Here is a 20,841-nt window from a genome sequence, read left to right on the forward strand (position 1 = left end):
TTAATGCCTTTCATCATGCGTAGAATGATCTCCTGGGTTTTATAAACTGTACTTTTGCCAGGCTCTCTTTGAAATGCTGTTTTTTAAATTTTTTTAGATGTATTTATTTATGCATACAAGGACTGGGTTACAGGCCAGAGGTACAGGGTTGGAGTGGGGGTGAGAGGATTCACCAGAGACAGAGTGGGGAGCAGAAAAGGCAAATCTACTGAAATATACTGCTGAGGGGAACAGCGAGCTAGACAGGAGAGGTCTGCTGTGCCATGTGCGTAGCTCCCTGGCTGGCCAGGGATCGAACTCATGTTGCAGAGGCTGTGGACAGCTTCACAGTGCTGTGCTTAACCCCTTGTTCCACCAGGGAGGCCCTGAAATGCTGTTTTTTTAGAAACTTAAAAACAGAAGATTGGGAAGCAATAAATTAACTTAGTCAACCATTGTGATATAAAACTAATTTTATGATCAAAGCTTTCACCATCCTTTTTGTCAGAGAATACTCAACAAATTATGGAGAAAACCTAGAACTGAAAGCCCGGTTTTTGCATTATTTGAGGTCAGGTTCTTCGTCTCATTGCGTGGAAAGAATGCAGAGTTCTTTGATGACAACTATATAGGCTGAAACAGCAGAATAAAAGAGCTCAGAGAAACATGGTCTAGCTTTAAGCTTTTAGACAGTCTTTCTCCCTTCCCCTTCATGCCCTGCTTTCACCATTTCCCTTTTCCATATTTTTGTTATTTAGGTGGGAAAATAGCAGAGAAGTAGTGTTTGTTAGAGGTGTAGATTCTAGAGTTGAAGTTAAGTTTTAAAAATGAAATGCAGATTTTACTGCATTTGCAGATAGCTGAAACTATTAGCACTAGAAATGTTAAGACATTGGTATTAAGGATGTGTGTAGAGGTGACATAGCATTATAGTTAGGAACTCAGACTATGGAGTTCAGCTTCTTGGAATTAGAGTTTTGGCATTTCCATTTATTATATGTAAATTTGGCTAAATTTCCTTACCTGGGTCCAGTTTACCCATCTGTAGTAAGGAATAATGACAGTCCCTATCTTATGTTACTCTTAGGATTAAATGAGAAAATCTTTTAGCATAGTATCTGAAATATAGTAAGTACCCTGTAATAATGATGAAATCAAATATTTGTCCTTATGAAGAAATGTTTTGGGATGATTTTATAACATTTTATTGCTAATGATTAAGGTCCCACTTTCAATAATTAGTGTGTTAATCTTAATTTTTTTCTCTTAGGTGGAAAAAGCAAGTAAATAATTTTCAGTATCCATACAAAGATATTTTAAATTATATTTTAGTAATAGGAATATTTTAGCATTTTAAAGTTAACATGGCACTTTATTTTTTTTTTTTTTTTAATATAACTGGATTTTATTTTATTTTATTTTTTTTTTATAAGTTTTATTGTTATATTCCCCATACAATTGGAGCCCCCCCATTCTGACCCCAATCCCTCCCCTCCCGCCCCCGCCCCCCTAAAAGTGTCTCTGGTTCATAGTTTTTTGTTGATTTTGATTTTCACTTTCTTATAGTTATTCATTTTCCTGGTCCCTTATTTAAGTTTTCTAGATTCCTGCTATGAGTGAGACCATCCGGTATTTTTCTTTTTCTTTTTGGCTTATTTCGCTGAGCATGATCCCTTCCAGCGCCATCCATGTTGCTGCAAATTGCATGTGTTTATCTTTTTTGAATGCTGAGTAATATTCCATGGTATATATATACCACATCTTCTTGATCCAGTCATCTATTTTTGGGCATTTGGGTTGTTTCCAAAGCTTAGCTATTGTAAACAGTGCTGCTATAAACATAGGGGTGCAGGTGCTCTTTGGAATTGATGTTTCTGTGTCCTTTGGGTAAATACCTAGGAGTGGAATTGCTGGATCATATGGAAGCTCTATGTTTAGTAGGTCCAGAAATCTCCACACAGCTTTCCACAGTGGTTGGACCAGTTTGCACTCCCACCAACAGTGCAGAAGAGTTCCTTTTTCTCCACACCCTCGCCAACATTTGTTGTTGCTAGTTTTTTTAATATGTGCCATTCTCACTGGTGTAAGATGGTATCTCATGGTAGTTTTGATTTGCATTTCCCTGATGACAAGTGATGTTGAACATTTTTTCATATGCCTGTTGGCCATTTGCATTTCCTCTTCAGAGAAGTTTCTTTTAAGCTCTTCTGCCCATTTTTTGACTGGATTATTTTCTTTGTTGTTGTTGAGTCTCATCAGCTCTATGCAGATTTTTGTGATCAGTCCTTTATCATTAGCATTGGGTGCAAAAATGTTCTCCCAGTTGGTGGGGTTTCTCTTTGTTTTTGTTATTGTCTCTTTTGCTGTGCAAAAGCTCTTTAATTTGATGTAGTCCCAGCTGTTTATCTTTGCCTTCACTATCACTGCTTTGGGTGATGTGTCTGTAAAGATGTCTTTGATGTGCAAATCACGTAGTGTTTCGCCTATATTTCCTTCTATATATTTTATGGTTTCAGGTCTTATGTCTAGATCTTTAATCCATTTTGAGTTGATTTTTGTGTATGGTGTGAGGTGGTGGTCAAGCTTCATTCTTTTGCATGTAGCGACCCAGTTTTCCCAGCACCATTTATTGAACAAACTTTCTTTGCTCCAATGCATATTCTTTGCTCCTTTGTCAAAGATTAGTTGACCATAAATCTGTGGGTTTATTTCTGGATTTTCTATTCGATTCCATTGGTCTGTATGTCTGTTCTTATTCCAATACCATGCAGTTTTGATGATTATGGCTTTGTAGTATAGTTTGAAGTCTGGGAGTCTGATGCCTCCATTCCCTTCTTTTTTTTTCAGGAGAGCTTTGGCTATTCGGGGTTTTCTGTGATTCCATATGAATTTCATCAATAATTGTTCTATTTCTTTGAAGAATGACATTGAAATTTTGATTGGAATAGCATTGAATCTGTATATTGCTTTTGGAAGGATGGCCATTTTAATAATGTTTATTCTTCCAATCCATGAGCAGGGGATGTCTCTCCATTTCTTTGTGTCTTCTTCTATTTCTTTTAACAGTGTTTTATAGTTTTCTTTGTATAGGTCCTTTACCTCTTTTGTTAGATTTATTCCCAAATATTTGATTTTTTTTGTTTCAATAACAAAAGGGATGGTTTTTTTGATTTCTTCTTCTTCAGATTTATTGTTTGTGTATAGGAAGGCTACTGACTTTTGCGTGTTGATTTTGTATCCTGCCACTTTACTGAACTGATTGATGAGTTGAATTAGCTTTTCTGTGGAGTTTTTGGGGTTCTCTATGTATAATATCATATCGTCTGCAAATAGTGATAGTTTGACTTCTTCTTTTCCTATTTGGATTCCTTGGATGTCTTTCTCTTGTCTTATTGCCCTGGCTAGGACTTCCAGTATTATATTGAAAAGCAATGGTGAGAGTGGACATCCTTGTCTTGTTCCAGATCTTAATGGAATTGCTTTCAGCTTTTCACCATTGAGAATGATACTGGCTGTTGGCTTGTCATAGATGGCCTTTATGATGTTGAGGTATGTTCCTTGTATCCCAAGAATTTCAAGGGCTTTTATCATGAATGGGTGTTGCACTTTGTCGAAAGCTTTCTCAGCATCTATTGATATTATCATATGGTTTTTATATTTCTTTTTGTTGATGTGTTGGATAACGTTGATTGATTTTCGGATGTTAAACCATCCTTGTGCCCCTGGAATGAATCCAACTTGGTCGTGGTGAATTATCTTATGGATACATTGTTGGATTCTGATAGCTAAAATTTTATTGAGGATTTTTGCATCAGTGTTCATTAGGGAGATTGGCCTGTAGTTTTCCTTTTTTGCGTTGTCCTTGTTCGGTTTTGGTATTAGTGTAATGTTGGCTTCATAAAACGTGTTTGGTATTGTCCCTTCCTTCTCAATTTTTTGGAAGAGTTTGTGAAGGATAGGCACTAATTCGTCTCTGAATGTTTGGTAGAATTCATTTGTAAATCCATCAGGTCCTGGGCTTTTGTTTTTGGGGAGGTTTTTGATTACCATTTCAATTTCGCTAATTGTAATTGGTCTGTTTAGGTGTTCTATTTCTTCTTTATCTAGCTTTGGGTGATTGTAGAGTTGTAGGAATTTGTCCATCTCCTCTAGATTGTTGAACTTGTTTCCATATAACTGTTCATAGTAGTTACTGATTATTCTTTTGATTTCTTCTGTGTCCGTTGTGATTTCTCCTCTTTCATTTATGATCCTGTTTATTTGTGCTTTCTCCCTTTTATCCTTTGTGAGCCTGGCTAGGGGTTTGTCTATTTTATTGATTTTTTCAAAGAACCAGCTCTTGGTTTCATTGATCTTTTGGATTGTTTTTTTAGTTTCAATTTCATTTATTTCTGCTTTGGTTTTTATTATTTCTTTTCTTCTACTGGTTTTTGGGTTTTTTTGTTGTTCTTTTTCTAGATCTTTGAGCTTCGAGATTAGGTTGTTTCTTTGCGTTCTTTCTTGTTTCTTGATGTGAGCTTCTATTGCTATATATTTTCCTCTTATTACTGCTTTTGCTGCATCCCATACATTTAGGATATTGGTGTCCTCCTTGTCGTTCAATTCAAAAAATTTTTTAATTTCTTCTTTGATCTTCTCATTAGTCCAATGGTCTTCCAGTAGTGTGGTTTTTAATCTCCATGAGGTAGGAAAGTTCCTTGCCTTCTTTTTATGGTTTATTTCTAGTTTGATGCCTTCATGGTCAGAAAAGATGGTTGATATGATTTCAATCTTGGTGTATCTGTTGATGTTTGTCTTGTGCCCCAGTATGTGGTCGATCCTGGAGAATGATCCGTGTGCGCTTGAGAAAAATGTGTACTCCGTTTTTTTGGGGTTTAGTGTTCTATAGATGTCTGTTAAGCCCAATTGCTCTAGGTCCTTATTTAGAGCTTTGGTTTCTTTACTTATTTTTTGTCTTGTTGATCTATCCATTGTCGATAGTGGTGTGTTGAAGTCTCCCACTACGTATGTGTTTTCTCTGATGTCTGTTTTCAGAGAGGACAACAGTTGTCTGATATATTTTGGTGCTCCTTCGTTTGGTGAGTATATGTTAATGAGTGTTATTTCTTCTTGAAGTATTGTCCCCTTGATCATAATGTAGTGACCATTGGGGTCTCTGTTTATCTTTTTGAGTTTGAAATCTGTTTTATCTGATATAAGTATAGCTGTTCCTGCTTTCTTTTTTGGTCCATTTGCTTGTAGGATTGTTTTCCATCCTTTAACTTTGAGCCTATTTTTATCTTTTGTAGCTAAATGTGTTTCCTGGAGACAGCAAAAGGTTGGGCTTTGTTTCTTAATCCAGGCTGCAACTCTGTGTCTTTTTATTGAAGAGTTTAGTCCATTTACATTTAGAGTTAATATTGATATGTTAACATCTGTATTTGCCATTGTGTTTGTCTTTCCTTTGATTTTATTTATTTATTCTTTTAATAACTTTTTTTTTTTTTTTGGCCTTCTTTCATTGTTATTCGTCCCTCTGAGGTTCTGGCTTTAGGACTCCTTGTAGTATTTTTTGGAGTGGGGGTTTAGTTGCAATGAAATTCCGGAGTTTCTGTTTGTCTGGGAAGGTCCATGTTCTTTCTTCAAAGAGGAAGGAGAGCTTTGCGGGATAGAGTATTCTTGGTTGGCATCTGTTTTCTTGGAGTCTGTTGACTATGTCCCTCCACTCTCTCCTTGCCCGTAGTGTTTCTTCGGAGAAGTCTGATGTCAGCCTGATTGGTTTTCCTTTGAATGTTATCTGTTTCTTCCCTCTTGCCATCTTCATTATTTTTTCCTTGTCCTGGATTCTTGGGAGCTTTACTATTATGTGTCTTGCTGTATTTTCCCTTTCGTCGTGGAAGTTTGGTGTTCTTCTTGCTTCTTGTATATCAATTTTCAGCTCCTTCTTCACATTTGGGAAGTTCTCTTCAATTATCTCTTTGAATATTTTCTCTGTTCCTACATCTCTCTCCTCTCCTTCTGGTATTCCTATAACTCTTATATTTCCTTTCCTCATGGAGTCAGATAGTTCCCGAAGTCTTTCTTCGTTCTTTTTCCTTCGTACTTCTCTTTCCTTTTCTGTTTTGGTTCTTTTTATTTCTGTGTCTTCAAGATTACTTATTCGTTCTTCCATTTCATCTATTCTGCTTTCATTGCTTTTCCCAGAATTCTTTAGTTCTTCCATTAATTCTTTGATCTCCTGCATTTCTTTTACTTCCCTCTTTAGAGACTCAATTTCTTTCTTCTGACCATTGTTTTCCCTCTCTAGGGACTCAATTGCATTCTTCTGATCGTTGATTATTTTTCCCTTATCATTGTTTTCCTTTATGACTTCTGTCAGTTTTTTAATCACGGCAATTTTAAATTCTCTATCTGGAAGGCTCAGAAATTCTTCCAAGTTGTTGTCGTTGCAATCTGGGGGCTGGCTTTCTTTTTGTGGTGTGCTTTTTCTCTGGAGAGTTGCTAGGTTGCGTGTGGTTCTTCTCCTCCCTATTGTCTGTTTTCTAATTTGCCGTATGCGTTGGGACACTGTGTTGTTGGGACTGGCCGGCATCTTGGGTGGGCTTCTCTGTTCCCCTCTGGTTCTTCCAGGAGTCATCTGTCAGTTTCAAGCAGTCTTTACTGGAGAAAGGTCCCTGTTCTAAAATGCCGATGTGGGGACACACTCCCCTGTGCGCCTGGTCTGCCCCGGCGGTGGGTTCCTGCTCCCCTCTGGGCTTGGACTGCAGGCCAGAGGGGGTCTGGCGTGGGCGAACTTCCCCCGCTCACCTCTGGCTCCTGAGGAAGCCTTCTGCAGGTAGTCTTTACTGAAGAAATGTCCCTGTTCTAAAATGGTGATGTGGGACACACTCCCTGCGCGTCTGGTCTCAGGCACACTCTTCTGCGCGCCTGGTCTGCCCCGGCTGTGGGTGCTCGCTCTCCCTGTGGGCTCAGACTACTTGTTCGGAAGGGGCCCGGTGTGGGCTAACTCCCCAGCTGGCCACTAGCTCCTTCAGGAGCCTCTGCTGGCTTCAAGTCGCTAGGTGGCGCCAGAGATCTCTCCTAGAGCCCTTGGGGAGCTGATTTTCCACCCCGTGGGAAAGGGAGCAGAGCGGGGATGGTGAGGTACACCTCAATGGCTTTGGGGTGCGCTGTCTGCCTTGTGCCCCACCGTCGTGGGGAACCCACGCCCCTAATTTCGTGCCCCGGGTCTCAGTTCCAAAGCCCTCAGTTCCAGGACGCGGGCTGTAGCCCAGATCAGTGGCGCGGGAGTGGCGCCTTTTGAATCCCGCTCCCCTGCCTGGGCGCGTTGTTCCTGCTCACTCAGGGAGGGCCTCCGCAGTCTCCCCCTAATTTCGTGCCCCGGGTCTCAGTTCCAAAGCCCTCAGTTCCAGGACGCGGGCTGTAGCCCAGATCAGTGGCGCGGGAATGGCGCCTTTTGAATCCCGCTCCCCTGCCTGGGCGCCTTGTTCCTGCTCACTCAGGGAGGGCCTCCGCAGTCTCCCCCTAATTTTGTGCCCCGGGTCTCAGTTCCAAAGCCCTCAGTTCCAGGACGCGGGCTGTAGCCCAGATCAGTGGCGCGGGAATGGCGCCTTTTGAATCCCGCTTCCCTGCCTGGGCGCCTTGTTCCTGCTCACTCAGGGAGGACCTCCGCCGTCTCCCCGCAAGCCTAGGTCGCAGGCGCGGGGACCTGGGCAGCTGCGATCGATCTGGATCCGCGCCGCTTTCCGAGCAGGCTTACCGGGCGTCCGGGGCTGTGTGCTGGTGCTGGCCTCCTCCTGGGGGGCGGTGCTCTCTTTAATGGCCCCTGGAGCTCACCTCCGCGGCGGATCCTGCAGGGTTTGCCACAGCTCCCGTTCACGGGGTGTGGTGGCTGCAATAGTTCCTTTCCACTCACAGTCCCGCTTGCTGTGTAGTATGTTCTTGTTGGCTGTTTTGGTTTGTCGTTTCCCTCCTCTCTGCCGGTCGGAGAGTGCCGCCTCTGTGGGCGGGGGAAGGGAGCAGGGTTCTGCGCTTCCCTCCCTTCTCGTCCTCTTTTATGGCAACTTTCTTCTTCGGGCAGTTTGCTGGAGTCGTCCGTTTATCTTCCGTGTCCCAGTTCTCACTGGGACCTGCCGCTTTTCCTCCCTATTAACTTTTTTTAATGGGAGATCTTACTCGCAGCGTCTCCTCGCCGCCATGTTGCTCCGCCCCCCGAACATGGCACTTTAAATATCAGCTTATTTTCATAGCAGCTGTGTAAAGATAGCAAAGTAGATTCTGTTCACTTAATTTTAGAGTTCAGGAAACTAAGAGGCTTAGGGTGACCATGTAATTTGCTGAAGTCTGTGGGTAGTAGTAGCACCCAGGTCTTCTGACTCCTAGTTCAGTTACTTAATCTAACAGACTGTATCTGTTACCATGTAGTTATTAGAAATTCTCACTTACAAACTAAATGCATTTTTTGTTCATCCTATAGATACTTTCCCTCTATAAATTTTGGTTTTCTCTTTTAGAATCTTTTTGAGTTGGAAGAAATTTCAAAGGTGGTTTAAATCAGTTGTCTTATTTTAGAGATGACGAAACAAAGGTTCAGAGAAGCTAACTACTTGCACAAGATTTTACAACTATTTAGTAGCAGCAACAAGACTAAAATCTAGGTCTTCCAATATTTAGTTTATTGCTATTTTTGTGTTACTGAATCGTCTGAGAAAAATGGCAAATGTAACCCTGATTCATTTGGTTTTGTCTATTCATTTGTTTTGTCTATAATTTTTAATTATGATGGAAGCATATCTTAAAATTTGACTTGTGAAAATAGATTCCAGTTATAGGTATATTTGAAGTGCTGTATCCCATTGTATTTACATTAATTATTTGATAAATATTTATCTCAGCATAGAGGACAGGGACCATGCCTTTTTCATGTTTTTATTTCCTACTGTGTTTAACAAATTTCTATAATATAGTAAATAGTCACTAAATATTTGTTGGATTGAATTACTTGATGGGTGGTTGTGCAAATTGGTATTTTTTTGTTTTTAACTATTCAATTTGGTGATGTATCTTGTTAAAATATTTCATTATTATTGCTATCTCTATAAGATTAATAGGATTGTTGAAGTAGAATCTATAATCAGCTAAAGGTGGATTTTTAAAAAAATATTTATTTAGATATATATTTTTTTACATCATTATTCATTTTTGTATAATGTTTAATTTTTCCTCTCAGGTGTAGTCCTCATAAAATTACCACCACCAAGTCAACTGTGAACTATCACCATAATCTTTTCTTTTTGTTTTTTTTAAAGATTTATTTATTTATTTATATAAGTACTGGGTACAGTCAGAAGCGCAGGAGGGTGAGAGAATTCACCAGAGCCAGAGCGAGGAACAGAACAGGCAGACTGACGAAGTACATTGTTGAGGGAAGCAGTGGGCACGGCAGGAGAGGTCTGCCGGCCATGTGGGACCCTTGCCGGTGGCCGGGGATCAAACCAGAGCTGCAGAGGTTGTGGGCAGCTTTGCAGCCCAGCACTCAACCGCTGCGCCACCAGGGGAGGCCCTGTCACCATAATCTCTTGTGGTCTTCCTACCCCTGTTGAATGTCTCTGATTTATAGCTGCCTGCTAGTTTTGTCTTTTTTTTCCTGATACCTTCTTATTTGGTTCCTCTATATTCCTCCTATAAGTGAAACCATACTATTTTTTTTTTTTCCTTTTGACTTATTTCACTGAGCATAATCCCTTCCAGCTCCATCCATGTTGCTGCAAATGACAAGTTTATCTTTTTTGATTGCTGAATAATATTCCATTGTGTATATATACCACATCTTCATGATCTTGTCATCTCTTTTTGGGCATTTAGGTTATTTCCCTATCCTACTTATTGTAAATAGTGCTGCAATAAACATAGTGCAGGTTTCCTTTTTTTTTTTTATAATAAATTTTATTTTTTTATTCCCCATATAATTGCAACCCCCTTATTTTGACCCCCAACCCCTCCCCTCCCACCCTCTACCCCCCATAGAGTGTCTCTGGTTCATAGTTTTTTGTTGATTTTGATTTTCACTTTCTTATAGTTATTCATTTTCGTGGTCCCTTATTTAACTTTTCTAGATTCCTGCTATGAGTGAGACCATCCGGTATTTTTCTTTTTCTTTCTGGCTTATTTCGCTGAGCATGATCCCTTCCAGCACCATCCATGTTGCTGCAAATTGCATGTGTTTATCTTTTTTTGAATGCTGAGTAATATTCCATGGTGTATATGTACCACATCTTCTTGATCCAGTCATCTATTTTTGGGCTTCCTTTTGAATTAATGTTTTTGTGTTCAAGGTGGATTGTGTTCATGATTAAAAATTTTTGAATTGATTGAAAATTTTTATTCCTGTTAGATTTCTTTGATAATGTCAACACAGAAGAATAAAAGCTATCTTTACTTTTCTTTGAGAGTTTTCCCCTCTGAATTATGTTAATATGTTAACTCTCTTAATATAATAATATATAACAATTGGTGATTGTATATGAAATTTTCACATCTATCAGTGTTTTGTCTTTTTTGTTATTTGGTGTAAGCAATTTAATTATATAGCTAGGACTCTGACAAAGGTATCTGTCACAGTGGGTTTCTCTTACTACTCTATAAATTGTAGACTTAGCCTAACTTCTCTGAGTAGATGCATTGTTAATTTGAACTCATGCACTATATAAATAAGGAAAAAAAGAACAAGAGCAGAATGAGCAAAGGAAAGTTAATCATTGAGTGAACTAGAGATCTAGGTTTTGAAATACAAAATATTTTAGACCACATTATCTCAGAAGAGATTCCTTAGTAAAGATATGCTTGTGAAGTTTGAAAAAATTAATAGCATCCCAGAAGTTCTGTTTGTGACTGTCTAGCCACTATGCTCTTACCAGATTACTCTTTTGCTTTCTAGCGCCAAGAATTCTAATCAAACTTGTGCTTCTGGAATCACACTTTGCCTTCTTATGATTCCTGCTTCTTTTGTCCACATTTCCAGTTTCATCCATATTGCTGTGTGTTGTAATCATCCATTGTCATTGCCCTATGGTAGTCTATTTCAGAACATATCATAATGATACATATCCATTTTACTGAGGGATGGACATTTGGGTTGTTTTTGGTTGAGAGTACTACAGATTTTTTGATTATGAAGATTCTTGTAAATGTCTCTTGGGCTTGAGCTCTATGTGTATGCGTTTTTGTTAATCTAAAGCAATTCTGTTTTTTGGACAAGGAAAATCAGGAACAGTTTTGATCTAAGCAATTAATTAGATTTCCTTTTCATGCCTATCAAAAGTGTGATGTGTTTAGAAGGAAATATAAACATCTTATTAGCTTATTGTTGAAGGCATGTTGATAATCATGACTAAAGTAGAATAATTTGTTCTAATATGTATTTCTGCATTATTGTCTATAATTTGTTCTTTGTGCTGTATCAGAGGTAGCTTTTATTTCTCAGAGTTGTAACTTTATTTTGTGTTTATTTCTGGGAATACCCTGCCTGCTCTTAACTTTATTTATTAAAATCTAATTAATTTATTTGAGCATAGTCTATGAAATTTTCCATCAACTCTCATTTAGAAATAATCCTTCACTTTTCTTACTTTTTTTTTATAACTTTTTATATCTTTTCATAGTATTTATCATGTATCTATATTGTAATTATTTGTGTTATTTTTATTCTCAGTCTTTCTGAGTTTAGTTTTATATATTTCCTTCTTTGTAGTTGTAAAACTTTGTACTTTGCATACAGAGGTACTCAAATACTTGTTGAATTTTAAATGCACTTTGGTTTTATATATTAAGGAATAATTAATTTATACTTAAATTATTGTGGAAACCATAAATATTCTGGCATAACCACTTCAAAAATATAACTACATCTAATATTGGAATTTAGTTTCAGTTGTAGAAGACGGTGGTTTAAGCTGGTTAAGGAAATCTTATCAAAGAATGAAGGAACAAGCTGAGAAACAAAATAGAAGTTTTGAAGACATTGTGGCTGAAAGATATGGGGTGAGTGTGACATTAAAAAGATATATTATTTGCAATTATATGATAAATGAACTGTCTTTTACTTTGTCAATATCTTGTGCTGTGAAATGCTTTTGACTTGAATTGATAATTAAATTTCAAATGTATATATTGCTGATATTTTGCTTTTGGTTATTATTTGAATTTGTATTGCCTATTTTTATTGTCCTAATGTATAGAAAACTTACATAGGCAACATTTAAGTGTGAGTAGTTTATTTTTACATTAACATTATATTAATATATATTCTGTTAACATATCTGGCTTCTTTCACTTGTTGATAGAGACTTACTTGGATGCTACTGTGTGTGTGTGTGTGTATATACATTTTAATACATTTTAATTACTTTTTAATATTCTTATGTATTTACATCATTTTACCATTATTTATTTGTGAGTGGAGTGACATTTGTTTTTATTTTTTCCCTTTAAAATAACTCTTTGATGATCATCTTTGTCATGCATTTTGCATATTTATCTGGTGTATTCTTAAATGAATCACTAGAAACAAAACTGCTATTTTAAAGAATATAGACACTTAAAGTAAGATATATATTACCTAATTTCTCTACTAAAAATATTGAACAAATTGCACTTATTAAATGACTCATATTACCTGATTTTCAACAGCAGTATCATTCTTTATAATCTGTGCCACTGTATTTTGTGAACATTTTTTTCTTTGCTTTTATTTCTATATATTTGTTTAGTAGTGTACTGGAATATTTCTTTGTATGCTTTATTTGCCATTTGTATTTTTAAGTCAATTGTTGATAGTGTTCTTTTTTTTTTAATTTGCTCAAATGTTTCAATTAGTTTCATGTTTATTTTAACTTTCTCTGTATTTGCTATGACTGATTTGAATATTTTTACCTAACAAAATCCATTAGGTTTGCTTTCATTATTTCATGTTCTTCATTCATTGACAGGTCTTCTTCACCTCCAAATTATAAAAATTACACATGTTTCCTTTGAGTGCTTGTTCAGTTTTACTTTTATGCATGTCTTTATATATTTATGTATGTTGTAAAGTAGGGATTTAACATTCCGTAAGTCTTTTAGATGTTGTTTAAAATATTTTGAGTAATTATTCTTTTCCCATTATTTTGGAATAACACATTTATAGTATATTAATCATGTTTTATAAAATGGATCTGTTCTTTTTTACTTTCAATCTTTTCCACTAATTTTTCTTTTGTTTCCTGGAATCAGTATCATACTGTTATAATTATTGTAGTTTTCAGTAACTTATGCAGATAGCAAATAATTAGTGAACACCCACTGTGGGACATGGTAAGTGTTCTTTTTTAGTGGTCATTTAAATATTAACTTTTTCATAGTGAACTAAAGTGGAGGACTATGGGTGCTTTGGTGATAGGAGATCTATGTTCACCACCCCTGAGGGGGGACATCTTATACTATCAAATTATTAATAAAGATGTCATACAATGATATTCATTAAAAAATAAGTTAAAAATTATGTGTATAGGTTGTATTTATTTATTTTAATTTTTTAAAAGATTTATTTATACAAGTACTGGGCACAGTCAGAAGCGTGGGTGGGTGAGAGAATTCACCAGAGCCAGAGCGGGGAACAGAACAGGCAGACTGATGAAATATCTTGCTGAGGAGAGCAGTGGGCACAGCAGGAGAGGTCTGTGTGCCATGTGGGATCCTCGCTGGTGGCCATGGATCGAACTGGCGCTGCAGAGGCTGTGGGCAGCTTCGCAGCCCAGTGCTAAACCGCAGCGCCACCAGAGGAGGCCCTGTATATAGGTTTTAAATTTAAAACAGTTTTTTCAAGCTCAGCAGAAACAGTTGTTTTTCAAAATCCATTATAAATTTACAACTCTTAGGAATTTTGATTCCGATTTTACTGAATGTGTAGATAAATCAAGGGCAGTTGATGTCATATCATCCTATCCTAAAATATGGATATTTTTTCAAATTTTTATTTGTGTTCCTCAATAAATTTCTCTATGCAGTTATGATGTATGTGTCCTTACAGTTATTTTAAATTATTTTTTCAATTATATATTGAATCTTTTTTTTCATGACATTTTCTGACATGCTACTGGTGCTGTTCTACCAGTTTTCTAAATTGCTATCATTAGATTTTAAAAAATTCTTTTTTGATTATCTGAAAAAAGTAGTGTAATGAAAATGATGGTACATTTTCTTCTTGCCCTCACTTACTATATTTTACCTTTCTTGTCTTCCTGAACTAGAATTTTAGAACTTTGATGAAAATCCTGGAAAACTCATTTTCTTCCTTTTTCCCCCTTTTTTAAGTGATGATCATTTTCTCCTTGCATGGAGAAAGCCATCTTTAAAAAGATCCTTGTTTTCAGGATTTAGTCAGAGATATTTTTATTTTTAACTTAGAAATGGATGTCTTATTTTTGTGAAAAAACTTTTTTGGTATTCTTTGAGATGATAGGATTTTTTTCCTTTTTATTTGTTAGTGAAATGAATTATGTTAATATGTTGTATAATGTTGGGCCATTCTTACATTTGGCGATTCCTGTCTGATCATGGCATTCCCTTTAATATACTATTGAACTAAATTAACATTTCATTTTTAATTTATATTTCTTTGTATATTATATTGCCTTTAGTTTTCTTTTTTACAATTTTTTTTGATAGTAGGAGTTATTATAAGTTTATTATTGTATTCTAAGAACTACAGTTAGAATCCCAGAGTGAGATATTTTGACATGGCAGTTAAAAACATGGACTTTGAAGGCAAAGAGCCCTGAATTTCAGTATCGGGTTGATTATTCTTCTGCTCTGTGACCTTAGCTTCATTTTTTTTCTATTTCAAACACATGATTATTAGTATCAATCTCAGTATTATTATAAATATTAATAATAATTTGAGTGCTTTCCATGTGCCAGGCACTATTAAAATCCCATTTATTACCCACAACAGTAACATGTTTTGTAAATCAGAAAACTGAGGGTAAGTAACTGAGATTATATTGTTTAATAAGTGATTTGAACTTAGTGTCTCTAGGATACATTTAAATGATGCAAAAAATATAATGTAATAAGCATTGGCTAAATTGTGGCAACTGCTCTTTTTTTTTGTTTCTATTATAACTATACTTTATTTTTTATTTTTAAATTTAAATTTTATTTTTATATTCCCCATACAATTACAACCTCCTTATTTTGACCCCAAGCCCTCATTTCCCTGACGCCAACCCCCATAGAGTGTCTCTTGTTCATAGTTGTTTGTTGATTTTGATATTTTCTTTCTTATAGTTATTCTTTTTCCTGGTCCCTTATTTAAGTATCCTAGATTCCTGCTATGAGTGAGACCAGCGGTATTTTTCTTTTTCTTTCTGGCTTATTTCGCTGAGCATGATCCCTTCCAGCTCCATCCATGTTGCTGCAAATTGCATGTGTTTATCCTTTTTGAATGCTGAGTAATATTCCATGGTGTATATGTACCACATCTTCTTGATCCAGTCATCTATTTTTGGGCATTTGGGTTGTTTCCAAAGGTTAGCTATTGTAAATAGTGCTGCTATAAACACAGGGGTGCAGGTGCTCTTTGGAGTTGATGTTTCTGTGTCCTTTGGGTAAATACCTAGGAGTGGAATTGCTGGATCATATGGAAGCTCTATGTTTGGTAGGTCCAGAAATCTCCACACAACTCTCCATAGTGGTTGGACCAGTTTGCACTCCCACCAGCAGTGCAGGAGAGTTCCTTCTTCTCCACACCCTGGCCAACATTTGTTGTTGCTAGTTTTTTTAATGTGTGCCATTCTCACTGGTGTAAGATGGTATCTCATGGTAGTTTTGATTTGCATTTCCCTGATTACAAGTGATGTTGAACATTTTTTCATATGCCTGTTGGCCATTTGCATTTCCTCTTCAGAGAAGTTTCTTTTTAGCTCTTCTGCCCATTTTTTGACTGTATTATTTTGTTTTTGTTGAGTCTCATCAGCTCTTTGCAGATTTTTGTGATCAGTCCTTTATCATTAGTGTTGTGTGCAAAAATGTTCTCCCAGTTGGTGGGGTTTCTCATTGTTTTTGTTATAGTCTCTTTTGCTGTGCAGAAGGTCTTTAATTTGGTGTAGTCCCAGCTGTTTATCTTTGCCTTCACTATCACTGCTTTGGGTGATGTGTCTGTAAAGATGTCTTTGATGTGCATATCACGTAGTGTTTTGCCTATATTTCCTTCTATGTATTTTATGGTTTCAGGTCTTATGTCTAGTTCTTTAATCCATTTTGAGTTGATTTTTGTGTACGGTGTGAGGTAGTGGTCAAGCTTCATTCTTTTGCATGTAGCGACCCAGTTTTCCCAGCACCATTTATTGAACACACTTTCTTTGCTCCAATGCATATTCTTTGCTCCTTTGTCAAATATTAGTTGACCATAAATCTGTGGGTTTATTTCTGGATTTTCTATTCGATTCCATTGGTCTGTGTGTCTGTTCTTGTTCCAATACCATGCAGTTTTGATGATTATGGCTTTGTAGTAGAGTTTGAAGTCTGGGAGTGTGATGCCTCCATTCCCTTCTTTTTTTTTTTCAGGAGAGCTTTGGCTATTTGGGGTTTTTTGTGATTCCATATGAATTTCATCAATAATTGTTCTATTTCTTTGAAGAATGACATTGAAATTTTGATTGGAATACCATTGAATCTGTTTATTGCTTTTGGAAGGATGGCCATTTTAATAATGTTTATTCTTCTAATCCATGAGCAGGGGGTGTCTTTCCATTTCTTTGTGTCTTCTTCTATTTCTTTTAACAGTGTTTTATAGTTTTCTTTGTATATGTCCTTTACCTCTTTTGTTAGATTTATTACCAAATATTTGATTTTTTTTTGTTTCGATAATAAAAGGGACAGTTTTTTTTATTTCTTCTTCAGATTTATTGTTTGTGTATAGGAAGGCTACTGACTTTTGCGTGTTGATTTTGTATCCTGCCACTTTGCTGAAATGATTGATGAGTTGAATTAGTTTTTCTGTGGAGTTTTTGGGGTTCTCTATGTATATTATCATATCATCTGCAAATAGTGATAGTTTGACTTCTTCTTTTCCTATTTGGATTCCTTGTATGTCTTTCTCTTGTCTTATTGCTCTGGCTAGGGCTTCCAGTATTATATTGAAAAGCAGTGGTGAGAGTGGACATCCTTGTCTTGTTCCAGATCTTAATGGAATTGCTTTCAGCTTTTCACATTTGAGAATGATACTGGCTGTTGGCTTGTCATATATGGCCTTTATGATGTTGAAGTATGTTCCTTGTATCCCGAGAATTTCAAGGGCTTTGATCATGAATGGGTGTTGCACTTTGTCGAAAGCTTTCTCGGCATCTGTTGATATTATCATATGGTTTTTATATTTCTTTTTGTTGATGTGTTGGATAGCTTTGATTGATTTTCGGATGTTGAACCATCCTTGTGCACTGGAATGAATCCTACTTGGTCGTGGTGAATTATCTTATGGATACATTGTTGGATTCTGATAACTAAAATTTTATTGAGGATTTTTGCATCAGTGTTCATTAGGGAGATTGGCCTGTAGTTTTCCTTTTTTGTGTTGTCCTTGTTCGGTTTTGGTATTAGTGTAATGTTGGCTTCATAAAACGTGTTTGGTATTGTCCCTTCCTTCTGAATTTTTTGGAAGAGTTTGTGAAGGACAGGCACTAATTTGTCTCTGAATGTTTGGTAGAATTCATTTGTAAATCCATCGGGTCCTGGGCTTTTGTTTTTGGGGAGGTTTTTGAATACCATTTCAATTTCACTGCTTGTAATTGGTCTGTTTAGGTGTTCTATTTCTTCTTTATCTAGCTTTGGGTGATTGTCCAGTTGTAGGAATTTGTCCATCTCCTCTAGATTGTTGAACTTGTTTCCATATAACTGTTCATAGTAGTTACTGATTATTCTTTTGATTCCTGCTGTGTCCGTTGTGATTTCTCCTCTTTCATTTGTGATCCTGTTTATTTGTGCTTTCTCCCTTTTTTCCTTTGTGAGCCTGGCTAGGGGTTTATCTATTTTACTGATTTTTTCAAAGAACCAGCTCTTGGTTTCATTGATCTTTTGGATTGTTTTTTTAGTTTCAATTTCATTTATTTCTGCTTTGGTTTTTATTATTTCTTTTCTTCTACTGGTTTTGGGGTTTTTTTGTTGTTCTTTTTCTAGATCTTTGAGCTTCGAGATTAGGTTGTTTCTTTGAGTTCTTTCTTGTTACTTGATGTGAGCTTCTATTGCTACATATTTTCCTCTTATTACTGCTTTTGCTGCATCCCATACATTTAGGATATTGATGTCCTCCTTGTCACTCAATTCAAAGAATTTTTTAATTTCTTATTTGATCTCCTCATTAGTCCAGTGGTCTTCCAGTAGTGTGGTTTTTAATCTCCATGAGGTAGGAAAGTCCCTTGCCTTCTTTTTATGGTTTATTTCTAGTTTGATGCCTTCATGGTCAGAAAAGATGGTTGGTATGATTTCAATCTTGGTGTATCTGTTGATGTTTGTCTTGTGCCCCAGTATGTGATCGATCCTGGAGAATGATCCGTGTGCGCTTGAGAAAAATGTTTTACTCCGTTTTTTGGGGGTTTAGTGTTCTATAGATGTCTGTTAAGCCCAAATGCTCTAGGTCCTTATTTAGAGCTTTAGTTTCTTTACTTATTTTTTGTCTTGTTGATCTATCCATTGTTGATAGTGGTGTGTGAAAACACACTACGTATGTGTTTTCTCTGATGTCTGTTTTCAGAGATGACAACAGTTGTCTGATATATTTTGGTGCTCCTTCGTTTGGTGAGTATATGGTAATGAGTGTTATTTCTTCTTGAAGTATTGTCCCCTTGATCATAATGTAGTGACCATTGGGTTCTCTTTTTACCTTTGTGAGTTTGAAATCTGTTTTATCTGATATTAAGTATAGCTGTTCCTGCTTTCTTTTTTGGTCCAATTGCTTGTAGGATTGTTTTCCATCCTTTAACTTTGAGTCTATTTTTATCTTTTGTAGCTAAATGTGTTTCCTGGAGATAGCAAAGGGTTGGGTTTTGTTTCTTAATCCAGGCTGCAACTCTGTGTCTTTTTATTGAAGAGTTTAGTCCATTTACATTTAGAGTTAATATTGATATGGTAGCATCTGTATTTGCCATTGTGTTTGTCTTTCCTTTGATTTATTTATCCTTTTAATAACTTTTTTTTTTTGGCCTTCTTTCGTTGTTATTCGTCCCTCTGAGGTTCTGGCTTTAGGACTCTTTGTAGTATTTTTTGGAGTGGGGGTTTAGTCGTAATGAAATTCCAGAGTTTCTGTTTGTCTGGGTAGGTCCTTATTCTTTCTTCATAGAGGAAAGAGAGCTTTGCGGGATAGAATATTCTTGGTTGGCATCTGTGTTCTTGGAGTCTGTTGACTATGTCCCTCCACTCTCTCCTTGCCCTTAGTGTTTCTTCAGAGAAGTCTGATGTCAGCCTGATTGGTTTTCCTTTGAATGTTATCTGTTTCTTCCCTCTTGTCAGCTTCATTATTTTTTCCTTGTCCTGGATTCTTGGGAGCTTTACTATTATGTGTCTTGCTGTATTTCTCCTTTTGTCGTGGAAGTTTGGTGTTCTTCTTGCTTCTTGTATATCAATTTTCAGCTCCTCCTTCACATTTGGGAAGTTCTCTTCAATTATTTCCTTGAATATTTTCTCTGTTCCTACATCCTCTCCTTCTGGGATTCCTATAACTCTTATATTTCCTTTCCTCATGGAGTCAGATAGTTCCCGAAGTCTTTCTTTGGTCTTTTTCCTTTGTACTTCTCTTTCTTTTTCTGTTTTGGTTCTTTTTATTTCTGTGTATTCAAGAGTACTTATTCGTTCTTCCATTTCATCTATTCTGCTTTCATTGCTTTTCCCAGAGTTCTTTAGTTCCTCCATTAATTCTTTGATCTCCTTCGTTTTTTTTGCTTCCCTCTTTAGGGACTCAATTTCATTCTTCTGACCTTGTTTTCCCTCTTTGGGACTCTATTTCCTTCTTCTGATCATTGTTTTCCTTTATGAGTTCTGTCATTTTTTTAATCATGGCAATTTTAAATTCTCTTTCGGGAAGGCTCAGAAGGTCTTCCAAGTTACTGTTGTTGCAATCTGGGGGGTGGTTTACTTTTTATGTTGTGCTTTTTTCCTGAGGAGTTGTTAGGTTGCGTGGGGATCTTCTACTCCCTACTGTCTGTTTTCTAATTTGTCTTATGCATTGGGACACTGTGTTGCTGGGACTGGCCGGCATATTGGGTGAGCTTCTTCGCTCTCCTCTGGCTCCTCCAGTGGCCATCTGTCGGCCTGCATGGGGCTGTGTGAGGGTCTCCTCCGGTGTTCTATGCTGTTCTCTAATGGCGCCCGGAGCCTTTTGTTCACCGCCTCGGCGAATCCTGCAGAGTTCTCCACAGCTCCAGTTCACGGGGTGTGGTGGCTGAGATAGTTCCTTTCCACTCACAGTCCTGCTTGATGCGTAGTTTGTTCTTGCTGGTCGTTTTAGTTTGTTTTTTTCCTCCTCTCTGTTGGTTGGAGAGTGCCGGCTTTGTTGGTGGGGGAGGGGAGCAGGGTTCTGCGCTTTCCTCCCTTCTAGTCCTCTTTTATGGCAACTTTCTTCTTCAGGTAGTTTGCTGGAGTCGTCCGTTTATCTTCCGTGTCCCAGTTCTCACTGGGACCTGCCGCTTTTTCTCCCTATTAACTTTTTTTTAATGGGAGATCTTACTCGCAGCGTCTCCTCGCCGCCATGTTGCTCCACCTCTCTCCTCAAGTTAACCTCTTTCTTGTTTTTTGATGTGAGCATCTATTGCTATATATTTTCCACTTATTACTGCTTTTGCTGCATCCCATACATTT

At 37.0% G+C, this 20,841-nt stretch overlaps 1 protein-coding gene across 1 annotated transcript in view; it reads left to right on the forward strand.

Annotated features, from left to right (window-relative positions):
- The window catches only part of CWF19L2 (CWF19 like cell cycle control factor 2), a 122,178-nt gene that overhangs the window by 20,412 nt on the left and 80,925 nt on the right, over nucleotides 1–20,841 (forward strand). Inside the window, exon 7 of the mRNA XM_084249679.1 lies at nucleotides 11,882–11,997. Coding sequence (XP_084105805.1) covers nucleotides 11,882–11,997 — 116 coding nt within the window. The remainder of the gene's footprint in view (nucleotides 1–11,881; nucleotides 11,998–20,841) is intronic.

This window comes from Talpa europaea (assembly GCF_964194135.1).
Source record: "Talpa europaea genome assembly, chromosome: 12".
Taxonomy (NCBI): domain Eukaryota; kingdom Metazoa; phylum Chordata; class Mammalia; order Eulipotyphla; family Talpidae; genus Talpa; species Talpa europaea.